We start from the raw sequence: 26,106 nt of genomic DNA, 5'->3' as shown, positions 1-26,106 counted from the left end.
TTCCCCAATATCACCAACCTATTGAGGCCTAAAACTGTCACAAACTTTGGAACCATTAATATTCAAACCCTCTGTAAGACCGGAAAACTCAAGCAATAGGGATGTATAGAACTAGCACCGATAGAGCGCAGTGCTGTTGTACTGGGTAAGCGCAAGGCGCTCTTCATTTGTCTCCTGTGTACTCATGCCGCTAATATCCACGAATTTAAGTTGTTTAAATTGTTATTTTTGTGACTATGCCGAGCTATTGCAGTGTTCTTCTCTGTAAAAATCAGGGAAGCTCATTTTCGTTTCATCAGTTTCCACAAAATAAAGAAATGAGGAAGAAATGGTTACATACTATTAGAAGGAAACATTTCAGTGAGAAGAATCTGACCGAAAATATTAAAGTGTGTTCCCATCATTTTCAACCCGGAGACTTCACGAAAACTTTGTTGGGTAAGTGCGACTTACGAACGGAAATAATTCGTATTTTCTACCTATAAAGTGATTAGGCATTTCGATAACAACCACAGAATTTATGTTTCTATTTAAAGGTGAGAGAGCAAGATTAAAACCGGGCGCTGTTCCATCGCTTTTTCCATGGACCACGAACACAACAAAAAGAAGGAAGAGGCCATACACAAGAAAATCGCCGGATTACCACGATAAGCTTACAATATTGGAATCTTCAGAAATCATCCCCATTGAAGTACGGGAAGAAATCGTGAATATACCCGAAGAAGTGAATGTAACATCTGTGACTCCCATTTTCATAGACGTCAGTACTCAGACAAATACTACAGGTAATTTGGTTGTTGAGCAAATAATGAATAATCCTGATGCCGTATTGCTTTATACAGGGTTTGCAGACGTCCAACATTTTAATTTGGTGTTTGCTGTTTTGGGAGAAAACAGATACAATTTACAGATATTCCCTCTTGAACCCAGACTGTGTTTCTTATTGACAGTTATGAAGCTAAGGACTAACAAATCTGACCAGGAACTAGGCCTTAACTTTGGAATCCATAAAACTACTGTTGGAAGAATATTTAATGTTTGGATTAATTTCATGTACTGCCAATTTAAAGAGTTGAACATATGGCCTGATAGAGAAACTGTCCTTGAAAACAGCCCCCTTGCTTTTAGACAGAAATACCCCTCGACTAGAGTAATAATTGATGCAACTGAGATTACAATAGCAAAACCTAAGAACCCTACAGCACAGCAAGCTACATTTTCTACATACAAAAATGCAAACACAACAAAGGTATTAATAGGTATAAATCCATCTGGTTTCATAAGTTTCATATCTGATGCATATGGTGGGGCAATATCAGATAGGCAGTTATTTATCAGATCAGGAATGTTGGATCTCTTGGAAGGAGATTCAGTTATGGCAGATAGGGGGTTCAACATTCAGGATCTGTTATGCACTAAAGGTGTAACATTAAATATCCCACCATTTCTGAAAGGCAAAAGGCAGTTTACTCCATCAGAAAACATTGAAACAAGGAGGATAGCCTCTAAAAGAATACACATAGAACGGGCTATAGGACTTGCTAAAACATACAAAATACTGCAGTCAAAATTGCATGTCAGTAAAATTCGTCTTTCAGGGAGGATAATATCTGTATGTTTTATGTTATGCAATTTCAGGAAAACCATTATGTCAGGTTAGGATGACTGGAACAAAATATTCATGGTAAAACTTGTCTAATTTTGCCACCATTTCATGAATGAAAATGTCATCTCTCTCTATTTCCAACACTAGCAAGTCAACAGCAGTGTACACAACAAAGCTACAATAATGTCTGCCTGTAACAAACAGCTGGCCTTGCACTTGGAAGTAATGGTTGTGATTTTTCTTGAGTATCACTGCACCACTGCTCTCACCCAAGTATGGAACACATTTGATTGAAATAGCTTCATTTTTATTACTTGGCAACCCTTTAAGTTCCAAGACTCTATCCTGTCCAATTAATCCATCACAAGATGCTGCCAGATAATGTCTGATAGGATGAATAATGAGGCCACACTTTTGGACTACATGGCCTGTTAGCTGAGAATATCTGTCCCTTGCTGAGTCTTCCATTTGAAGTCCCCATTTCATATCACTGGAGCAAAACAAACTTCCCTTGAATAAGGATTTTGCTAGGGCTTTAGGTGTTTTTGAGTGACAGATTTTCCCAAAATTACTTGCTGTCAAACGATATTTCCTCTCTTTGAACCATAGACTTTGCTGGGATTGTTGTCTAGTATTTTCCTCAATTTTCTTCCTTTCCTCATCATTGACTCTTACAAGATTTTCAGCTTGTGTCGCACATGGATCCACACCATAATGGTGGTCATGAATGACATCAAAGCAGCTGGCCTGTTCTTTTTTTAGAGCAAAAGAAAAAGCAAGCTTATGTTGGGAACTTTTCACAATACCTTCAACATATTGCTGATATCCAGGCTGATTAACTCCTGACAATGGCCTAACATCATGGCAGGGTTCCTGGAAAACTTGTTCCAAGGGCAAACATTCCACTTTCATAGGGCTAACTGGCCTCAACCGTTTGGAAGGGGGATGGTGAAAAGTTTGTAAATTTTGGGTGCATGTTTCTGAACACTGAACAATACCAGTCTTGGAGAAGTGCTCTAATGCATAGCTTACAGCAGCAATATGCTTACAACATGCCTTGGGGCCTGCTCCAGCAACACATTCACATTCCGCTCCTATAATGTCACCAGGTACTCCTAAAATAAGCTTCACATTATAGCTCTTATGTTTTGTGTACTCGGATTTCACAGCACTGCATATTAGAATTTCATCCGATTGAAAAAAACATTTTATAAACAAAACAAACTTTTCACTGAAAAGTCTGTATCCAGCATCACACAATGATTTGTAGTTGGAAACAGGTGCTCCATCTATTTCCGATTTTCTAAATACAAAATAATCCATCAAATGCACATTTGTGATGGTGATCTTCACCTTATGGCTGATAGTCAATTCTTCAAAGGAACCGGTACTACGAAACTGAAGAAATTCACATGCCTTTGGTGGTGGACAAGGCTGTATCTGCAGTTTCATGTAAGCCATCAACCTAAAAAAATACGTGAATTGAAGACTATATGCAAGTAGAGTAAATGCGTATTTAAATCTCTATTTATGATTTAAGTCTTGTGGAGGTATATTTATATATTTCTCAATGTACAATAATCAAGTAATTGTATTCTTTAGGAAAAGGCATGCTGACTCCTATTTATTATTTAGATAATAAAGCGTGTTAGAATTTTGTAATTACCACTGTACTAATTCTTCCTTCCTCCCGCTAGTTTTAGCGCCTCTGGTCCGTAGCTCATTTTGCAGCTGTTTAACGCTTAAACGCTGAAAATCTTCCATAATATACTAGGGGATATACCTGTACAAATAATTAATATAGTCTTGGAGTAAAATTAGAGAATATATAGTAGGCTTTAGCTTAGGAAACTCGGTCACAATCTGTATATTTCTCGCAGTTGACTGGGAGAAACATAAGACGATCGCCTTGCGCTTACCCAGTAGTACACGAGCGCTATCTGGCGCGAACTTTCTCCGCCTACATCCCTATTGACCAACATCCTGCATAAGCACAAAATTGCAATAACAAAATTAAATATTATGGTAATAAAACATTACCGCCACACCTGTAGATACCCATAAATACGGCAAACTTTCCTGTTTATTTTTAATCTTCCCACCGTGGAACTTCTTTATAACATACCTAACCTAAAAAGTGTGGTCTCATCTCGTTTCCAGCTGTTTAAGTAAATCCTGATGTGATAAATGTGGAGAACAAGCATGAAAGATACTTAAAAATAAAGGTTTGACTTTCACCAGCCGCAGTCATCCAGAGAACGCTTCCAGTCACTATGTACCGTAGAACCCTGCTTAACCAAACTTTGTTTAACCGAAACCCGGCTTAACCAAAATGCTCTGGCAAAATTGTATTTTAATATTTTGTTTTTACCCCTTTTCTAGCTGTCGATATTAGTAATTATCTTGCTATATGTGCTGAGAGCTACTAGGCAAACCCTATTTTGACAAAAGCAGTTCTGAGAATCGAGTTACAGCAGATGATGGATTTAAGGTATAGGAGTTAAGATTAATCTTGACTTTTTATTAAAATACAATACCACACGCTTTAATTACAGTACTGTAATAAAATTACTGTATACGGTATTCAGTTCAGTAGTAACAAAATAAACTGTTCCATTATTTCAGATTGCTTTGTGCTTTGTTGAACAAAGCAATGAAGCTAGCCGATGTACTGTTGATTAAACGGCAGCGCAACATAGCTGCACGACAACGCTGCACCAAGAAAATTCAGAAGAAAATCACCGATTTTATATAATGAGTGACATTATGTAAACAGTTTAATTTTAATATACAGTATGCACCTTTGCTTAACAGAGTTTATGCAATTTTATTTCGACATTTAACTTCCAAAAATATTTACCATGTGTCATCCAAAAAAATGTGTCAACCGAAATGGCTCTGCCCCCTTTATTTCGGGTAAACGGGGTTCTACTGTATAACAATCGGAAGAAATGACTGGCCATTAAGTTCTTTTGTATTAATATTGCATAATATTATAACCCTTATCCCTTTTCTGTACGGGGTCGAGTATGAAGCAAGAAGAATCTTCATAGCGAGTTTTTACGGCCATATGCCCTTCCTGACGTCAACCTACTCAGAGAAATTAAGGAGATGAAACGAGTGACGTATGACTGTTTACTTTATATGTAGGCCTAAAAGTCGTGTTCACCACATTTACATTTAGAAGTACTGCCTTCCAAAGAAAATAGCCAGTATAACTCAAATATATTCATGAGTTTGTAAAAGAATATTATAGAATGTTTACATGTGTAATTTATAGTTCTTTATAGCCTAGAAGTTGTGTGTTCACTGCAGAAAATTTGAGGTTATCACATATTGGACCCTCCCTTACATTTTTGGCTGCTGGGGGGGAAAAAGGGTTCTAATATGAGAATAAATACGATAACTAAAAGCTATCTGAAGTTATAAACTTCATGGCCGTTCCGTATTGAACCGAGAATCACAAAAGTAATTTAATATAATAGAATCCACCTTTTCAATACATAACTGTTGCACATAGATTACGTTACAACATTTTAATTATAATGGTACCGGTTTCGACACATATACAATGTCATCATCAGCCATAGATAAAAGCCATATAAAGCCCCTCCCTTCCCGTCCTCCCCTCCCCTAATCACCTTCACTCGCAAACCTGCTTCAGTCGCTAACTCCTCTCCACACTATAAGCTTCCCGGCACGCTGCAGCAAGGCGAGTCTCCATTCCTTGATTCTCTATATCCATGCCTCATTTGACCCTCTACAGAACTACACCCCGGTCCTATACACCAGGACCTACATGTACATTCTAATACCCACAACACAACTTCAAATCAAGAAGACCATGCCACCAGCAGTGACCGGACTATTCCTCAGTACCGTACTATGAACAAGTTTTTAACATGTTCAAAAAACGTTTTATCATATCAAAGCATAAATTCACAAAAAGCACTCCAGCCTATGCATACGACTAATACGGCATAAACGCGTAGCTATCTGTAGACATTTTACATGAACTATTTTAAATGTGACAATTTACGAATTTTATTTATTCTGTGTGTCTTATTGCTATATGCAAACCTATTCACTTGCTTGGTTGTATCTATGGCTGATGACATTGTATGTGTGTCGAAACCGGTACCATTATAATTAAAATGTAACGTAATCTAAGTGCAACAGTTGTGTATTGAAAAGGTGGATTCTATTATATTAAATTACTTTTGTGAACTAAAAGCTACACATACTTCTCAAATTCACCAAAAATCCTACATTAAACCACCAGATTACATGAAATGAAGCTGTTTCACAAATATAACAAAGAACTAGAAGAATTACCTAACACAACCATGTATTAAAGATCACTAACAAATGATTATGGTGTTTTTCCCCAAAACATCCAGTTGAATGAAGGCAGTAATGTTATCCTACAGGCCTAATAACGGCATTTTTCGCAAGTTTGGTTATAGTTATCTATCACATTTCTTACTGATTTTATATTGCCACAACAACAAAGATCAAACATTAAATTGTTCAAAACCTGTATGCTCGTTGTGTTGGACGAAACCTCCATGTCTACAAGGTTATCTAAAAGCTCTGAACAGAATCATAACTTCAATGAAAGCGGACCCAGTACTGTTTGGTTTGCCAGAAATATTCGAGTAGGAGCAAGGGGTGATAAAGAAGGGTAGTACTTTTCAGGAAGGTTAGCAGATATTTAATTTAGCAGCTGATCTTACAATGTTCGAGAACATAGCAGCCTAGAACCAAATTTAACAATTTTAAGAATACTCATTTTCTTAGAACACTCCATAAAAACAACACTGCCACTGAAATTGATAGAAGTATCATTTTATTAGCTTTCAAAGAAATTATCTGGCTGTCACAAGGATAAATAGTTTGGTTAGACAATTATAAAGAATAGGAAAACAGAATTAAATAAGGACAGGAACTTGGTTACATATAAGTGATGTAAAATCGCGACAGATCACTTAACTGCTGAGATTGCAATTTCCTTGTCTGTGCTATTGGGATGTCTAGCATTTTACAGATCTTAAGAAGAAGGCTTGGAACATTCCACGGACATCCATCATCAACCCAATCACCTTAATATGATCTAATTGTGTACAAAGCCACTGTGGATTCATGGATGGCTTTTCACTATCAACCTCCTGCAGCTGGTCTGAACTCAGTTCAAACCTCGCATCTGGATCTACAATTCTAATTAAACAACCTTCGTGTTCTGACATCTCTCAGCACATTGCACCAGGCAAAGGCGCAGGAGAGCTGTGTTGCCACATGTTCCAGCTGGCGTTTCTGCAATCGTACTCAACCGCTCTTGCTCTGCGCTAGGCAGTGTGGAAAGTAATATTCATGTTCAGGAATCATAAGAGCATTAACTAAATATTATTGTTCATATTAGTCCAAGGTGGCTCAGCAGTAATACTATCGGCTCAAATATCGTAAGACATATTCCTCATTACCCTCCCTCCCAGGCTTTTATTAGTTTATCACCAGATGAATGGTTTCAATTTTTAGGCAGATTTCAGCAACAGAATGGCACATATGAAAATAGAACCTAGATTTATATTATCGTGGAAATATCCGTTGACATTGCCAATAATAGACTGGCCTACTCAATATTCTGGGTTCAAATAAAGTGAGAAAGGGAGAAATATCTAATAGTGTAGTTTTCTTTGCACAAAGAAGTAAACCCAGTCAGCTGAAATCCAAAGCAGGAAAAAAAAAACTAATGTATTCTAACCAAAGGACATGATTCTTAATTTCTAAGATCTCAAGGTTTGGCCAAATCAGTAGTTCAATAAATAACAAAAATTAAGTTAAAAATTATGCTATACTGCAAGATACTAAAATGAAATGGTATATACAGTCTTGATAACTAGATTATTAACATAAACACACTTGCAGTAGAAATGTTTAGCTGGTTTCAATATCACCGTCTGTAATAGAGGAAACAAATTCAATCAAAGAGAAACGGTAAAACAAATAACTCCGACACAAGAGAATCATATCAGGCATAGAAGAGCCAGCGAAGGAGACAACAGACCCCAAAGTGAAAATAAAACGACAGGACAAAAATTACAGACGTCCGAAACCCCATGGACAGAAGCATTGAAAAAGAAAAAATCGACAGCTCAATTTCAGATACAAAAACCGAAGAAAACAATGAGAATATTCTAAAAGCCAGGGAACGCACTGCCTGGATATACATCGGGCGACTGCACTCCTCTACAACAACGGATAACATCAAATACGATTTGAGAAACATACCGGGAAACATAGAATGCGAACAACTAGACACATTAGGCTCAAATAAAGCATTTAAAGTAGGGATCCCTTTTGGAGAATTAGAGAAGGTAGGAAAACCAGAGTTTTGGCCCAACAGGGTGTTAGTAAGACAATTTCTTTTTCGAGGCCACCGGACCGGGACAAGGCTTGAATAAAGAGTCCTCAATAAACATGAAGATTCTCCTCTGGTACACTGAAGGATTGAAAAACGCCTTAGACTTTTCCCCAAAAAGCATAATAGAGAATATCAGAGGTGCCAACCTTTGAAGTGGATTATCAGTAACCGCCCCCGAGAAAAATTTCGACTCAAAGTCCAAAGCATGCTTCTCCTTTCTTTTGCCCTTCACTCTAGCAATCTATTCGAAAGTAGGCCTATATCATATTATGCAATACCATTTGCACGCAACCTGTTAGTTCTGTGATAAAACATTCCTTGTAGCTTGTTTCTCACGTGCTTTTCAGTGTAGTTTTTCTTGAAGCATCCTTCCCATTGTGGTGACATTTTCGTGTTCTGAAACAGAGTAACCAATCCCAGTGCAGATTACTGAATGACATAGTGGATATGTGCAATGCTTGAGCTCCATTCACAATGAATTTTACAACGTTTATGGGTAGCAAATGCCTTTGCTGGCGAGACATAGTGTTTACAGTGCACTATGTCTTATGGTATGGGCTAGAATAAATTTGTTACTTTCATTGACCTGTCTCAGTCTCATCCTTGGCTTTGACAAAATGAAGGTGACCGCGGTATGAGCGATGCTAGTAATACCATTCCTTATCATACCTGTCAACTTTACAAAACCAAAAATCAGATTTTGATTTGAAAATCAAGAAAAATCAGGAGATACAACTGGTCAAAATTGCTTATTCTACACATCTTGCGCAACACAATACTACGATATATTTATAACACATTGTCTCAAAGCCCGACTGTTGCTATAAGAGGCTACAAGGCTAAAAATTACACATCTCTATTCCCTCACAGGAAGTACGTGTGGGATGATCGGTCTCTGATAAGCCTACCGAAAATAGTATGAACTCATGCTCCACATGTGTGAATCAGTCATGCACTTAGATGCCATTACTTAGCAAATGCACAGATTAATATATTGCATCAAACGCCCGCGCAATTATGCGAAGCGCAATGCTATTTGGATCAAATAACTAGCTGATGTACCCATGCTTCGCTACGGAATTCTCAGAAAGACTGTCCTTATAGTTTTCCCAACTGAAGTCAACATGTCATTACAACGACGCCAGTATGAATGTCGCGATTCAAAGCAATGCTTTCATACGACATATTCGATAAAATGAAAACAGCACATTTTCTCACTTTTAGCGAAAAGTACTACAGTGTCAATCTAACAGTTCAAAGTTTCAGAGCTAGAATGACCAGGCTGCAGACAGCCACGAACACTCCTGTGTAATTATTCTCTTTAAGTGTGCACACTGCTCATTCAAATCACTACCTCAGAGTAGGGATCGAATAGCTGGAATACTATGATGATCCAGTGTGTTACGTACCAGTAGTATCAGAAAATTTATGAACCAGAAGAATGGCATGCTAAAGAAGAGAGATCTAACTCCCCACTCCCCAGCTTCTTCCCGCCAGTATTCAGGCAGGCTGTTATACTTGAAATGCAGCAGTAATCCCGTCTATCGTAGATAAATGGCAGCAGAATACACAAAGCACATCACAACAAACAATGGTCAATGTAATGTTATTTTTTATCAATTTTATGAGCTTTCTATATTGGAGGCCTTCACATTTAGTTTTCTTCTGAATCTGTGATATTAGATCATCTAATGTAAAGTGAGTCGTCCTTTCTTTCATGACTCCCTCTTGTGTTATTATTCAAGCAATCGTTCCTTCATGACTTTCCTCATTCTTATAACCTTCACCACCAATATTATTGTAGTCGGAACGGTAAAACTGAATAAGCAAATTATCACAAAAATAATTTATTCTATTATTACCACCTTTTCAATACAAGCCACGTGCTACGTGGATGAAATCTATATAATACTATATACACTTCTCAGGAACATGCTTCGCCCCTTGTTAACGGCATTATCAGCCTGCACGTAACCTTAAGGTCAAATGTCTGAAACATTATCTATTCATACATGGATTAATGCGTAACATACTTTTCATTGTAATCCATGTATGAATAGATAATGTTTCAGACATTTGAACTTAAGGTTACCTAAAGGTTGATGATGCCCTTAACAAGGGGCAAAAAAGTCCCTGAGAAGTGTATATAGTATTATGTAGATTTCATCCACGTAGCACGTGGCTTGTATTGAATAGGTGGTGATAATAGAATAAATTATTTTTGTGATAATATGCTTAAGTCAGTTTCAATACGAATCAATCATGAGAATTGTCTCTTGCAAAACTAAATAAGACAAATATTAGGAAATTGCATTCTCTGTAACTTTTGTTATGCAGTACTTTTCAATATGACCACTAAGATAGGTAATTAAAAATTAAATTTTTGGCACCTTCCCCTAAACTACCATTTCAAACAGAGTGAATAAAATTATTTATAGCATAGACTGTAGTTCCTTATTCCCTGACTTTACATAAAATTCTGTTCACCCATTTTCTCGTACCTTGGCGCTGATATGGACTTAGGAAAAGAAAAAATCCAAATTCATGAATAACTCTTATCACAGCCGGTACGGTCAAAATGTATAAGTTATAAATGATAGGAAATTTAACAATATATAACTTTAGTTACGTAGTATTTATCGCTAGGGCCAATAATAACAAATATTTGAGAATTAAATTTCAGGCTTTCCCCTAAACTACCATTTCACTCAGCGTGAATAAAATTATTTATGGCCTAGATTGTAGCGACTTATTCCCCAACGTTATATACCGATTTTCATTAAATTCTCTTCAGCCGTTTTCTCGTGATGAGCCTGCGTACATACATACATACAAACATTACGGAAAATTAAAACTTTTATTTCCCCTTGTTACTATGACCACGACCGGTACGGAAATATCATTCTTTTTAAATTCTGAGCAATGTACAGACACAACATTTTATTTATACCGAGATAAATTAAAATTAGTCAATTGTCTCCTGAAATCTCTAGAAAAGTCACTAGTCGTTATCATTTGAAATTATGTCACTAAATTACTAAGAAAGCAACTAGTCTCTAGAATCGACCAAAGAGGATGGAATCGACTAGACTGACATGAACGAACACAGCACGCGAGAACGAGAGATTGACAATCGATATACGCATCGCGGTATACAAGTTTCAATAAACATCGCACATTCGCGCACATTTCTCGCATTAATAAACTTCAATATTTCGTTTGAAAGCGGCCAATGAGCGAAGGACTTCCAGCCACTGGCATAAAAAGCTGAAATGGCGGGATTTGAAAACAAATGTTTAAAGTTCACCAAAAAATAAGCTAAAATTGGGAGAAAAGATAGAATAATCGGGAGGCGGGAAGAACTGTCGAAAATCGGGAGTCTCCCACCTAAATCGGGAAAGTTGGCAGGTATCCCTTATGCAGCCAGTCCCTGTTATGAATGGTGTGAAAATATCGTTCATAGGGTCAGTTGGTGCATGCATTTCAGTGGGCTTGGCAGACTGATATGCAATAGCAACTTCTGGCTCGGTGAAGAAAGCAACGGGAAATACCTCACTCCTCATTTCCCTAGTATGCCTCTTCAGTGACGCCTAGGCTATATATGACAGCTGTTAGCAGAACTGTGGGGGATCAAACCAGCCTTTGGGCTGAATACCCAACATACATGGGTAGCAAAAGGAAGTCACGATAAGTATCGTTGCCAACTGACAAGCATTGAAACGAGGGCCATTTAGGAGAAAGCCTCGAAAAGATTGAACATTTTTCCTTTTCTTTTTTCCGTAGACATTTATTTTTTCGTGATAATGTCAGCTTTTCCATAATTATTTCCCCTTTGACCGTAATTCCGTAATCGTGAGGTGAAATCCGTAATAATTACGAACAATCCGTAATAGTTGGCGCCTCTGGAATATGGACATCTTGACTGCCACCGAAACTTTCCTCTTGGAACAGACAGCTTTCAATGGTTTTTACGGACACCATCTATATGCTGTACCAACAGCAGGAAGACCACCTGGAGGAGTAACCTGTTTCCTCAAGGCAACAATATGACATGTGAAGAGTGTGCTCAAAAAAGGAAATGCCATTATCGTTAAGACACTCTAGGCTATATCACTGTTATAGGAATTTACATGTCTCCTGATAAATCAACAGAAGATGTAACAGAAGCGATTCTAAGTGCGATAGAAGAGACATCAGAAGAAAATGTGATAATCGCTGGCAATTGATGAGCTAAACTCCAAATCTGAATTGGTCATTGACGCTCTAAAGGAAGAAGGTTTTCGATTAATCAACAGAAAATAACTAAAAACGTACTTTGCACCCAATGGAACCAGCACAATAGCAGGTAAGCCTATGGAGGTCTGGAGCAGTCCCCATCAGAAAACACATCCCAATACTAACAGAAACATAACCGAGAAGAACATCGAAAACCTATATCAATACAACAGACGACTCAAAACGCTCAAGACTGCTCGACATAGACATAATAAAGAACTCTGAAGAAATTGAGAAAGCAATGAATCTAATACATCAGGGTCAAATAAACAAGGCAATGAATGTAGTGACATCCCTAATAGAGAGAGCCACTTTCTCGATAAACGAAGAGCCCAAATAAGGTTCAATAGCGAATGCTATATCAAAAGAAAGATGCTACAAGCTCTTCACACAGCTAGAACAACAAAGAATGCTGAAGATTTGAAGACCTACACAGCAAGGAGAAAATACAGAACACTGTTCATACTTCAGCTCTGGCCAAGAATCTCTTATCAGAAGTTAAAACAGACCCTTTTGCAGGACGGCAAAGAGAAAAAAAATGAAAATCACAGAAATACCCATGGATAGTTGGGAAAAACATTACTCAATAGTGCTCAACAGAGAAAATAAGGGAAAAGAAAACAATAACACATTCACCAGTAACATCTACACTCAGCTTGGAAATAACAAAAGAAATAAAACACACAATCAATGCCAGGAAAAAAAAAGGAGCTGGACCAGACAAAATTTATAGAGAACACTTAAAAGCAATACAATGTGACCTCATTCCAACATGGACAGAATTGTTTAATTACTGCCTACAGACAGCAACAATCCCAAATGCATGGAGAACTGAAACCCTGAAAATGCTATATAAAGGAAAAGGAAGCACTGACAACCCAAGCTTCTATAGAGGAACAGCATTAGGAAGTAATGTGTACAAACTGTTCACAATAAATCACCTCACTGAAATAGTTGATCCACTCATTACAGAATGCCAATTCGGATTCCGGAAGGAAGGAGTACAACTCAAGCTGTGGAATTCCTCAAAGATAAAATAGAAGACCTAGGAGACAAAAATGAGAAATACTACGTCGTCTTCGAGGACTACAAAAACATTTCGACTTCGACAGGGACTTACTGAAATTAAAACTGAGGAAGTTGATCGGAAAGCACGAATTTGGAAACACCATAGACACGAACTTAAGACTACAATCTTCTGGAAATAATTGACGGTATACCCAAATCTAAGAAATTGCTACAAATGAATGGAGTGCCACAGGGAGACCCTCTAAGTCCACTTTTATTCAATGTTATGACTGCAGACATAAACGTTATAGAAGACATGCCATCGACCTTGCTAATAATGTATGCCGATGATATGGCCATAGGATCCACATCCAAAGAGGACCTCCAAAAAAACCCTGACAAGCCTAAAGGATTGGGCCATGGAAAACAAACTAATGATAAACCAAAAGAAAACTGCAAATGGTTTTCAGAAGAGGAAAAGTGGCTAAAGAGGCAGCTTTAAAATTAGGGAATGAATTGCTAGAAATTATCAACAAATTTAAATATCTGGGAATCATACTCCAACCAACAATGACTTCCTTCAGCAATCATATTCAAGACAGATCATCAGCAGCAATCAAAGCCATGTACAATATAAAATGTATAAGAAGCCTATCATTCGAAACAACAATGGCACTTTTCCGGACTGTGATTACCCCTATCGCCACCTATGGAATTGACATTGTAAGGGAGAAATTAACAACAAATGACCTACAAAGAATTGAAAAAGTGAAGGCGAGATATCTCAAAACGGCTACCGGGGTAGAGATTTCAGCTCTTACTCCATGGCTCTACGGTCCTTTAAGGACCTTGGCCTCGTTGACCACAGCTCTCCAGTCGTCCCGGTTTTCAGCATGCCTACGCCACCTCCTGACTCCAGCGGCCCTCAGATCAGTCTCCACATCCTCCAGCCATCTCATCCGGGGCCGACCTCTCTCCTCCTGCCCCCAGGGTGCCCTGTCAGTGCTTTCCTTGGAAGTCTTCCCTCCTCCATCCGCTGTACATGCCCCAGCCATCCAATTCGTCTCATTTTGATTGATGTCCCCAAGTCCAACTCCTTATACAATAATCTTATTTCTTCATTTGTTCTGATTCTTCATAAATCTCCCTCCTTCACCGGTCCAAATATCTTCCTCAGTACTTTCCTTTCCCACACATTTAATCTCCTCTCTGTGGCTTCAGTCAATACCCATGCCTCACTCCCACACACAAGCACTGGTTTAATTGTTTTGTAGAGTCAGTTTTAATTTCCTGCTGTTTTAACTTCTCAGAAGGGGATACAGTGCCCTGTAGGATTTGTTGGTAGCCTTAATTCAATTTACAATATCTGTCTCAACTTTATTTTCTGATGTTATTACTGAGCCAAGATATGTGAAGCTATCTACTGCTTCAAAGGTGTAACCATCCACTTGGAGTTTTTCAGTGTTCCTTCCATTTCTCTCCATTACCATATATTTAGATTTAGCCCAGGGACCCAGCCGCATCCTTCAGCTCCCTTAAGGCAGTTGTAAGTGCCTCGTTACTTCTAGCAGATATCACATCATCTGCATAAGCCAAAATTTGGATCAGTCTATTGTAAATATTACCACCCGGATTAGTAGTTACTGATCTTACAGCTTTCTCCAACACTAGATTAAATAACACTGGTGATAAGGGGTCTCCTTGCCTTAGGCCTTCTTTGGTTCTGAAAGATCTTGATAGACTTCCCTGCACTTTTACCTGACTTCTGCTGTTCTCCAGGGTCAACTTAGTCAATTTTATTAACTTCTGTGGGAATTTAAACTCCTTCATTGTTTCCCACAATGTCGATCTCTTAACTTTGTCATAGGCTTGTTTAAAATCTATAAAAAGATGCCCTTGTCGAACGTTGTATTCATATGTCTTTTCCAGTGTCATTCTCATGGTGAAAATATGGTCCATCGTCGGAGCTTCCAGGTCTGAAACCAGCTTGGTACTCCCCTATAATTCTTTCTACTCTACTACTAACTCTTTGTTATGGCTGTAGAGAGGATTTTGTATACTATACTCAGTAAGGATATACCTCGATAATTCTTGCATTGCATGTGTGACCCCTTCTTATGTATAGGACATTTATGTGCTAGTGTCCAGTCCTCCAGCATTGTACCTGTTTCCCATATCTTTTTAATTATCTCATGTATTTTCTTCACCAACACTTCTCGATGTTTTACCATTTCTGCCGTTATGAGCTCATTCCCTGGGGCTTTACTGCTCTTCAATTGTTTTATACTTTCTCTTATTTCTTCAATCGATGGTGATCCCGTATCGTCTTCATCCACATCTCCATTCTCCTCATCCCTCTCTTCCCCCTCACACACATCTCCATATTCACCCTCCTCATTTCTCTGAAGTTTCCATACGGTCTGATCCTTCTCTTTCTTCATTTACTGGTCTGACAGAAAGTAATGTTTCAAAATGTTTTGCCCATTTTTCCAGAATTCGTTCTTTCCCAACAATGAGTCTATCAGTCTCATCCTTAAAGCATATTCACTCTGGGTTGATATCCCTTCTTTACTTGTCCAACCCCATGGAAGAATTTTCTACCTTGTCTGTTTTCAAAATTCTTCTGCATTTCATCCACTCTCTCCCTTTCTTCTATTCTTTTCTTGTTCCTTATCAATGTCTTTGCTATTCTCCGTTTCTCTTTAAAAAACTGCCATATTATTTCGAGTGGGTCTCTGTAGCATTCTTTGTCGGGCAAGATTTCTCTTCCAGAACCTTATCCACTTCTTCGTCATACCATTTATTTCTACTCTGTTTCCTTCTCTCTCCAAGTACTTCCTGCGCCGTTGTATTTATTGCTAGCTTGGTTTCCTCCCACATTGTGTTGATGTCCACATCTCTGTTTCTGCCCATCTGTAGCTTCCTTTGCAGCCGGTCTCTATACTCTTCCTCCTCATCCTTTAACAGTTCTACATTATACATCTTGTTCTGTTCAGCTCTGTCCCTGGTTTTAATTGCCAGTCTTTCTCGGAACTTGATCCTCACCAGTATGTGATCTGAGTCACTGTCTGCACCACGCATGCTTCTCATATCCATTATATTGGAGGCATGTCGTGCATCTATCAGCTCTATCAAGATTAATATACCAGCTCACACAGGAGACCTTCTTCATTGAGGACATATGTCTCAGCCTACTACTATCACCAGCTACCCACCAATATCAGGAAGCGCATCGCATACTGTCAGAGAAATCAAAGGAAATCGACCGAGTTTTTTTGCTACGGATACGATGATTGATCGCAATTGGACCAAGGAGCTTCAGGAGCAAAAACATGTGATAACCAATATGCAATTCATGGATTCCATCATAAGATTTGCACACTTCCCAAATAAAGACTATGCGCTCTTTTTGTGGGAACGGATGTGAACAATATCACCACCTTAAGTGCAAAAACAGAACGAAAGCTGTGACTCAGTATAGCACAGACTGATCTTAGATACACTATACTCTTTCGAGTGATCCTTATACTATTATTATAATATCACATAAAACAGATAATGATGCTATCACTCAAAAGCAGCCACTATTAGCCAAGGCCATGAGCTATATTATATGAAAACCTACAACATGTTTTGCAGTCTGTGACCAGGTCAGGGATGGAATGAATGACTGACAGATTAAGTCAAATTATAGTGGAGTGTTTTGCTGGAATGAAAGATGACTGGGAAAACCGGAGTACCCGGAGAAAAACCTGTCACGTCTCTGCTTTGTCCAGCACAAATCTCACATGGAGCAACCGGGATTTGAACCATGGAACCCAGCGGTGAGAGGCCGATGCGCTGCCACCTGAGCCACGGAGGCTCCATGAGTCTATATTACCGGTAATTGGCAACATGGAACTCGGAGCAGCTGTCTTGAAGACAGAGGGTAGGGAAAGGGAATGCACATGACTACCTGGGATTGGCTTAAACGAGAAGAGTGTACAGGTTGTCCCAGTAACTGCCATCTGAAACTACGACGCTGTGAGTTATCAGAACACGCAAATTGTTTTAATAGAACTATAGCGTATAGCCAGTTTTTTATTCAGCTTTACAGGCTATGATATCAAATTGCTTTGTGTTCCCTTGCATTGCGATACCCACTTCACAAAACTGATTGGCCCAGTCTACTCAACCTCAGTTAACATTTGATGGCCTGTCAAAATAATTTAACAGTGAACTTAACCAAATTAGCATTTAATCAACACTGGTTAAAAATATGGAAGGTGCATTAGATGCAGAATTTCTGTATCTTGAATATCTGGAATATGATAGGCATTTTTCCAGAAAGAGTTAGAAACGGAAGAGATGATTTTCATACAGTTGTTTCAGTTGCTTGATTGTATATTGGCTAACATCAGTATGTACACTGAATTCATTACAAATTACCTGCCAAGTGTCACTTTTATATTTGAGCATGGATCCATTAGTTTGCTTACTTTTTGTAATAGGTATACAGTGTTCTCCCCAGAAAGTTTTGCCAGCCAGGCGGAAAATACTACGCAAAAAAATTAATATAAACAAATTTCAGTTTATTCTCCCTCAGAGCATTAGCAATATCAGATGGGTAAACAATAACTGCAAAACTGAACTATTTTAGTGTTATCACAAACAAGACAAAGAGTATTTTTAACTGCTCGTGTTCTGCTGCTCGTTCATCATGTAACATCGGGGACTTACCGCTTGGTTGCTGTGGAGTGCCATGCAGAATCTAGTGCTTGAATGGTAATCCAGACAATGCTCGGGCACGATACGTGATATCATAATTTATAACTTTCATTTCCGTGTTGATGTTTAACTTGTATAATAGGAATCAACTGTGGGATGTTCCACCATTCAACACTTTATATAATACATAACATTTATTGTGTGAAAACCGGTTTCAATTACCGTACCTTGGAATCATCAGTTCACAGTAAATAAATAAATTGAAAGGATCTGAACAACAAATGTTATGTATTATAAAAAGGTGGAACATCCCTTGATTCCTATTATACGATACGTGATAGTCAAGTCGAACATTTCATCTCTGATGTAATTGATGCAATTGTGCTGACAATAATGAAGATTTATCATTTAAATAAACAGTTTTGCAGTATTTACATTTTAATTTGGAACACCCTTTGACTCTAATATGTTTTAACATTATGAAACTAACATATATCTAGGTTATGTTAGCTGGGTGCTCTGTAAAAACTGCCGCCTATTAAAAAGGTCCTGCGGAGAACACTGTATATACTGTACTTAGAAGTAATTCCCAAACAAAGAGAAATGTGAACTACGCATTCTCTTCTCTGCTTTTTTTTTTTTTTTTCGTATTGGTCTAAGGAGCAACAGAAAATTCAAGGTCACGACAAAAAATTCTGATAAATTTTGACTTCACGCGTTTGGTTTACAGCTGTATTCAAACAAAAACATATTGAAGCGCGCTCAAAAACTGCATGGTTCTGCCACTGCCTTCTATCCCAGTGATCGTGACTCTTCTGTGAGGTAACACCACGTTAGCTAACAGTTCCCAGGAAATGTTTGGATAAATGCAAGAACCTTAACATGGTGCTAATTTTTTAATGCCATGTTAACCAACAGTGTTATTGTTCTTTTAACTGAGATTGAATAAACAGGGGTCTTATTAAATACGATTGTCACATGTCACGGACAATCTGTGATTTTATTCGGTAAGAACATCTGGGCTGAAGTTTAATTCTGGAACTCAACTCTGAGTAATTTAATTTTGCCACCAAATGTCTAAAAATCATCATAAACCAAGGTATTTCACTGAACATGAACAAGTTCTATGTTACTCATTGCTACCACTGCAGCAATATTTGGTGATATGCAATAGCAGATATTGCATGTGATAAATCTCATAATTAGACCGTATTGAAGATAATGTATTAAAGTTAAAAACTTTTATTTTATAACCACCTATTCAATACAAAGATAATGCACTCTATTATTTATAAAATATTCATGAGGTACATTGGTTAATAGGAAAGTTTGCCTCACGCAGCTAACGTCAGCGGACACTCCCTTTCTATCACAGCAGATTTAAATAATTTAAAGTTCATGCTTTCAACATTATCCACGCGTCACATATGGACATATTTTAGTGCCTACAATATTATCTGTCTCAACCCAACACAATTCACTAGAGGCAATAACAAGTGGCCTGCCTTGTCCTATTCACGCTGTTACCACTAGCAAATATCTTCACCGGTCTAATGGATTTCAAACTTCAAGTTTATACCCAACAACTCTACAATTAATCCACGCTTCAAACATCGAAGTCTTTTTAATGTCTACAATTACATCTTTTCTAATTTGATAACCCTTATGATTGTTTTTACTTTTCAGATTATCAATATTCATTGTACTTCATGAAAAATTCTTGATGCTAATCGTTATACTATGTTACAGTCTAATTTTAATACTATACAACTACTTTTATCACAATTTTACCATTCTTTTAATATAACGACATTTTTAACCATTTAAATAAACTCAGGACCCTGACCTTAGGCTTTGTTATTTATAGCTGATGATGTTCGCAAAGACAAACGAAATATGTCCTATTAACCAATGTACCTCATGAATATTTTATAAATAATTGAGTGCATTATCTTTGTATTGAATAGGTGGTTATAAAATAAAAGTTTTTAACTTTAACTTAGCAGATATTGTCCGACAAGTCGTAGTACAAATATGCCCACCTAGAGCATTGTAAGTACAGTACACATTTTTATTGTTATGCATGTTCTAGTCATTCAATGAAGTTGATATCAGCATACTGTACATGTTACATTCTCAAGAGAAATACGATCAAGTCCTGGGTTTCAACTTTCGGATTAAGGCAACCATATCATTAACTTGTTAGCATGGAGTGCCAAGCAGTGCTCGTCGTGTAGTGAACATCATGCCTGTTAGAGCGACTAGCACACTGCTCGCACTGTACACGTGCGTACTATATGCAATCTAGCAGTTACGATCGAAGCAGTTCGTATTATAACTTATTTCTCCTTGATGCAGAAGGTTTGCGATTTAGAATGATATACAATGATCCCTATTTCAATCATGTTTGTCACTGAAATTCGAGTGATATTTCAAGGAATGTTAATCTCTGCCTCCAGGGGTAAGCACTGATTTTGGCTGCTATCTGGCAACTACTATGCACACTTCTTGCTCTATACTTTTTCTTCCTCTCGGAGAAGAACCAGACTGTCAACCTTATCATAATTTTGTCTACTCAGGGCCCTCTTGAGGATGTTTTTCCCCGTCCTTTTTCCTTGTCACCCGTCGTCTTGCATTCCGTTGGATGTGAGTGCAGATGGCTACTACAAGCAACTGTGGGTTATCAAGCACAGAAATAGAGGAATGTTTTAGGAGAACAGTTGAGTGATTCTGATGAGTTTGTTAGATTCGGATGATTGAGTGATGTGGACGACATCGGTGTACGCGAAGTCCATGGTTCGGAATTGTATACAAGTGATAGTGCGCAGAATGACAATGTGCATGTCAAGGCCAATACGTTCTGATAGGAAAACATGTCAAATTATGTGGGTCAAATAGAACAGCTTACAGGGAACCCAGGATCTCAGAATGAAGCAACTGGGGAATGTGCTGGTATGAAGGTTTTTAAGATGTTCTTTACGGATGAGTTAGTGGTACTAATAGTTCGTGAAACAAATATATATGCTGAGCAAAGAATCCGTCCTAGGGGCTTATTCTTACCACTTCGTTCCAGAATGTGGGACTGGAAACCATTCATGAAAGACTAAATATACGTTGTAATTGTTCCTTTTATGCTTAATGGGTATAATACAAAAGCCTACGCAAAAAAGCTATTTTTCTAAAAACTCTACTTTGTCTATGCCAATTTTTGGATCTGTTATTTCAATGGATAGATTTGAATCAATTAGTAACTTCATGCATTTCAACAAGGCAGTTGATACGTATCACACAGACCTTACAAACGTTTCAAAATTTATCCAATCATGTGCTACCTGAAAAATAAGTTCCAGACTTTGTACTTACCAGAACAGAACATCACACTCGAGTCGGTAATCCTATGATGGGATAGGTTGTGTTTTAGGCAATACATACCTCTAAAATCAGCATAATTTGTCATAAAATCATACAAATTATGCAAGTTAAATTCAGGTTATCCTTGGTTATTTATAACATGCAGGCCGGGTTCATTCAATGTTTTTTTCTTTTTTCAAATTGCTTTACATCGCACAGACACAGACAGGTCTTATGGAGACGATGGGACAGGAAGGAGTTAGGAGTGGGAAGGAAGCGGCCGTGACCTTAATTAGGTACAGCCATAGCGTTTGCCTGGTGTGAAAATGGGAACCACGGAAAACCATCTTCAGGACTGCCGACAGTGGGGTTCGAACCCACTATCTCCTACTGGATACTGGCCGCAATTAAGCGACTGCAGCTATCAAGCTTAGTCAATCTCAGTTAAAAGAACACTAACACACTGTTAACATAGCGTTAAAAATTTAGCAGCATGTTAAGATTCTTGCGTTTATCCAAACATGTTCTGGGAACTGTTAGCTAACTCTGTGTTAACTCTCACGAAAGTAATGATCAGAGAGAATCTAGAAGGCAGTGGCATAACCATACAGTTTGTGAGCGCGCTTCGATATGCTTTTGTTTCTATACAGCTGTAAACAAGGCGCACAAAGTCAACATTTATTAGAATTTTTCGTCTTCACCGATGAATTTTCTGATGCTCTAAAGAAAATTATGAAAAAAAAAAAAGCCGAGAAGATAATGTATGGTTGATTCTCTTCTTTTGGAAATTATTTCCAAATATATGCCAGTACCAAGTGTTCTCCCTAGGATGTTTCTAATAGCCCTGCCATGCTAACATAACCTATGTATGTGTTAGAACATTAATACATATTTCAGTCAAATAATGTTCCAAATTAAAATGTAAATACTGCAAGGCTGTTTATTTAAATGATAAATCTTCATTGTCAGCACATTTGCATCAATTACATCCGAGTTCAAATCTTCAGCCTGACTATCATATCGTGCACAATCGATGTCCCATCTAGCACGCGAGCACTAGATTCCACATGGCACTCCAAGAGCAACCGAGCGGTAAGTCCCGGTGTTATAGGATGACGAGAAATTCAAAATACTCGTAGTCTTGTTCGTGATGATAACACTAAAATAGTTCAATTTTTGCAGTTATTGTTTACCTGTCTGATAATATTGTTAATACGTAGTATTTCCTGCGCGGCTGCTCAATCCTGCCACCTGGCTGTTGAAAATTATGAAAAGAATGCAAACTAATGGATTCGTGTTTAAAGCTAAAAGTGACGCTTGGCAGAAAATTTGTAGTGAATTCAATGTACAGTATACATACAGACGTTAGCCAATGTACAATTAAGCAACTGAAACAACCGTGCAAGTGCAACAATTGTATGAAAATAATCTCTTTTGTTTCTAACTCTCTGGAAGAGGCCTATCATATTCCAAATATTCAAGATACAGAAGTTCTGCATCTAATGTACCTGCCATATTTTGAGCTAACAGAAAATCTAACTGCTTGAACTGGGGCAGTGAAGTTAAATGAGAATTTAACAGATTGTTAGTCTTAACCAATCTTGATTAAATGCTAATTCGGTTAAGTTAACTGAAAATTATTTTTACAAACAGTTAAATGTTAAATGAGGTTGAATAAACCAGGCCACACAGGGAAAGACACACTATTTGAACAACACATCCATCATCATACACAACAAAAACTTATATTGTTTTACCGCTTGTGGAGCCACTTCAACAAAGGATACTCGTTGTGGATTGATAATTTTTATAATTCACCTGCTTTGGCTCATAAGTTAAATTCACTGAAAACTGACTGTGTAGGAACATAACGTCTCAACAGAAAGGACGTCCTGAAAGATGTGATCATCACAAAACTAAAGGGGAACTTATGGCTCAGCACTCCGACCATAATTCCATCCTAAAGCGGCATGATAAAGATGTCACAATGATTTCCACATTCCATGGGGCAGAAACAGTCACAAAGAAAACAAAGCATGGTCACGGAAAAGAAAAGCCTTCTGTTGCCGACTATAATGATCACGTGGGTGGAGACGCTCTGAAAGATCAGCTACTTCAAGCTATCTTTTAAAGAAGAGAACCAAGTGGTACATCAAGTTATTCAAGAGATTAATGAATGTTGCAATTCTAAATTCAAGGATCATTTGCCAGAGAAATTTACCAGAATCTAGAATAGATAATTTGAAATTTAGAGTGGATGTTGTCCAAGCACTGCTTGTGGAACATTCAGGTTCATTTGCCTAAACACTGAAAGCGTTAATGCCTATGTTATCTATAATAATAGTTTTACAAAAGACTAAGCAAAATCAACAGTAGAATTTCTTTTCGCATTGACAAGAATTACCGACAGCTTGGATCTCTTGACAACCGGGATTTCCATCAGTATACAGAGGAATCTGCTCTTTATCATAGCGGGCAGGGCAACTGGAAGTTGAGATACCAACTCAGCCAAAAGCAGCCAGTCCAAGGTCTGGAGGATACAATACATATCTGACGTCCCCTATTGTGCCTAAAACCAAAAGGTGAACAAAAAAATTTGGCAATATGTGACTTCCTTATTTTCTCTTATATCCAGAGGTAATAATGCTCTTCTAATTATCAAATTAAGAATTTATTGCAACCAAAAGGCCGTAATAGAAATTAGCAAATGGGTAGGCCTACGCCTATTCACTTACAGAAAATGTTCATCTACACACCACCAATTTTTCAACATACCTAAGTTTGAAGATGTAAAACCTGTGCTTTTTAGTGAAGTACACAGTACCCCGGTGCATGCTTCGTGTCCCTAGATTTAAGTGTAAAATTTGAGGGGTTAAATAACAAAATAACCGTACAATTGAAATATGACCTATCAAAACCGTCGGTTGTTTTATGAAATGTAACTATACTCAAATGAATGTGCGATTCCTCAAGAACAAATAAATGATTTGCCTTTGGCGTGTTAAAGGTCTGAATGCAACGTCCTACTTAACTATAAAACTGATCTATGAAAACACTCGTGGAGAGCAAAATACGTTTCAAAGCAATTGTGGCCACGGCAGTCAAACATCCACACAGCACAGCAAACTCAATGAGTGAACAATCCAAATGATTAAAACAAAACTACAAAAATATTGGAAAACAAGGGAAAATTTAAATTGAAAAGAACTAGTATGAAAAATCCGCAACAAAGAAATTGGAAAAACAGAAACAGGGCCAAGTAGACATTTAAGGCATAAATCTACTACATAAAGCAATAGACTTATCTTTATGTTGTAAATATAATTACACATAAACCAACCTGCAACATCCTTCAACCGTCCTTTACAGTAGTACGACTGGGGAGAGCGTGAACATGTGCTCCTACAGACAACATATGTCTAACAGAATTGAAAACAATAAAGCAACCGCTTGTAATCATATAATTCCAACTTCTTTCTTACATCTTTAGCAATGTAGTTTCATTCATCAAAACAACCAGAAAGCTAACAGCACCACATTAATACATAGTTTAAGTATCTGCCACGTACCTGTCTGTATTTAAAAACCCCTAAAGTCAATGGCCGTAAAAGCCAATCCTAACCTGAACATCAGAGCTGCAAAATTACTCACCATTATCCACAGTAAATATTACCGCTGGGAGAATCAGTAATACTAACACAAAGATATTCTTCATATTTACGGGAACACTTAACACAGCACGTTGGACCACGACCTAATACCTTGGCATGTCCCCACACTACACCATCAGCGTAATAAGGCGTCTGACGAAAAGAATTATGGGAAACTTTCACTGAGGATTCATTACTACGTGGAAGCGAAGAGAGTGGCGTGGAAGTGTACCGTATCCACATGGCAAAGTGTGGCAAAAATCCAATGGGTTTACATATACATATTTCAAAATAGTTATCAGCACTGAAACAGCAGGGAGTAAAGAAGACAAAGCTTTGCGTCCTAAACAACCAAAGTTTTCTCGTAATATACCAATGGATGTCTGGGAAGTGTACCTTCGTGCAATTCTTCGGGAGAGGGACATGCGGCCAATCAATTTTCATGTCGACCCAACAGTTATCCCGAATGAATCAGAGAGATTTACGCATAAAGAAATAGACGAAACTGTTAAAAGCTTAAAAAATGGGAAAGCATGTGGTCCAGATAACATTTATAATGAACATTTGAAAGAGATATTCCCAGTGTTGAAAGAATCCATCTGCCAGTTATTGAATGAATGTTTACAACAGGGTAGGATGCCAGACAGTTGGGCTAAGTCCACAATAAAAATGATGTACAAGGGCAAAGGTGATACAGCAGACCCTAATTCGAACAGAGGAATTGCTCTGGAATGCACTCTCTTAAAGACACTGACTCAGTTAGTATGCAAGCGCCTCACAATATTATTAGACGACAAGCTTCCAGATTCCCAGTTTGGCTTCAGAAGAAGAAGATCAACCATTCAAGCAATCGATTGTCTACAACAGTATATTAATGAAGCTCTCGCAATTCCAAAGGGAAAACTTCATGCAATTTTTATTGACTATTCTAAGGCTTTTGATACGATCAATAGAGTTGTCGTATTAGAGAAGTTGTGAAACATCATCGGGCCTAGTTGTTATCTACTTTCAATCATCAAGAATCTCCTTACGGATAATTGGGTAGAGATTAGTGATGGCATCACCAAGTCATATCCGATACTTCAATC

At 37.9% G+C, this 26,106-nt stretch overlaps 1 protein-coding gene across 1 annotated transcript in view; it reads right to left on the bottom strand.

Moving 5' to 3' along the window:
* Positions 1-25,211, bottom strand: part of l(1)G0320 (signal sequence receptor subunit 1 l(1)G0320) — a 70,105-nt gene extending 44,894 nt beyond the window's left edge. Inside the window, exon 1 of the mRNA XM_067147812.2 lies at positions 25,020-25,211. Coding sequence (XP_067003913.2) covers positions 25,020-25,083 — 64 coding nt within the window. The 5' untranslated portion in view covers positions 25,084-25,211. The remainder of the gene's footprint in view (positions 1-25,019) is intronic.
* Between the last annotated feature and the right edge of the window lie 895 nt (positions 25,212-26,106).

This window comes from Anabrus simplex, chromosome 5 (genome assembly GCF_040414725.1).
Source record: "Anabrus simplex isolate iqAnaSimp1 chromosome 5, ASM4041472v1, whole genome shotgun sequence".
Lineage (NCBI taxonomy): Eukaryota > Metazoa > Arthropoda > Insecta > Orthoptera > Tettigoniidae > Anabrus > Anabrus simplex.
The sequence above is the reverse complement of the archived record's forward strand: the minus strand, read 5'-3'. Positions and strand labels throughout refer to the sequence as shown.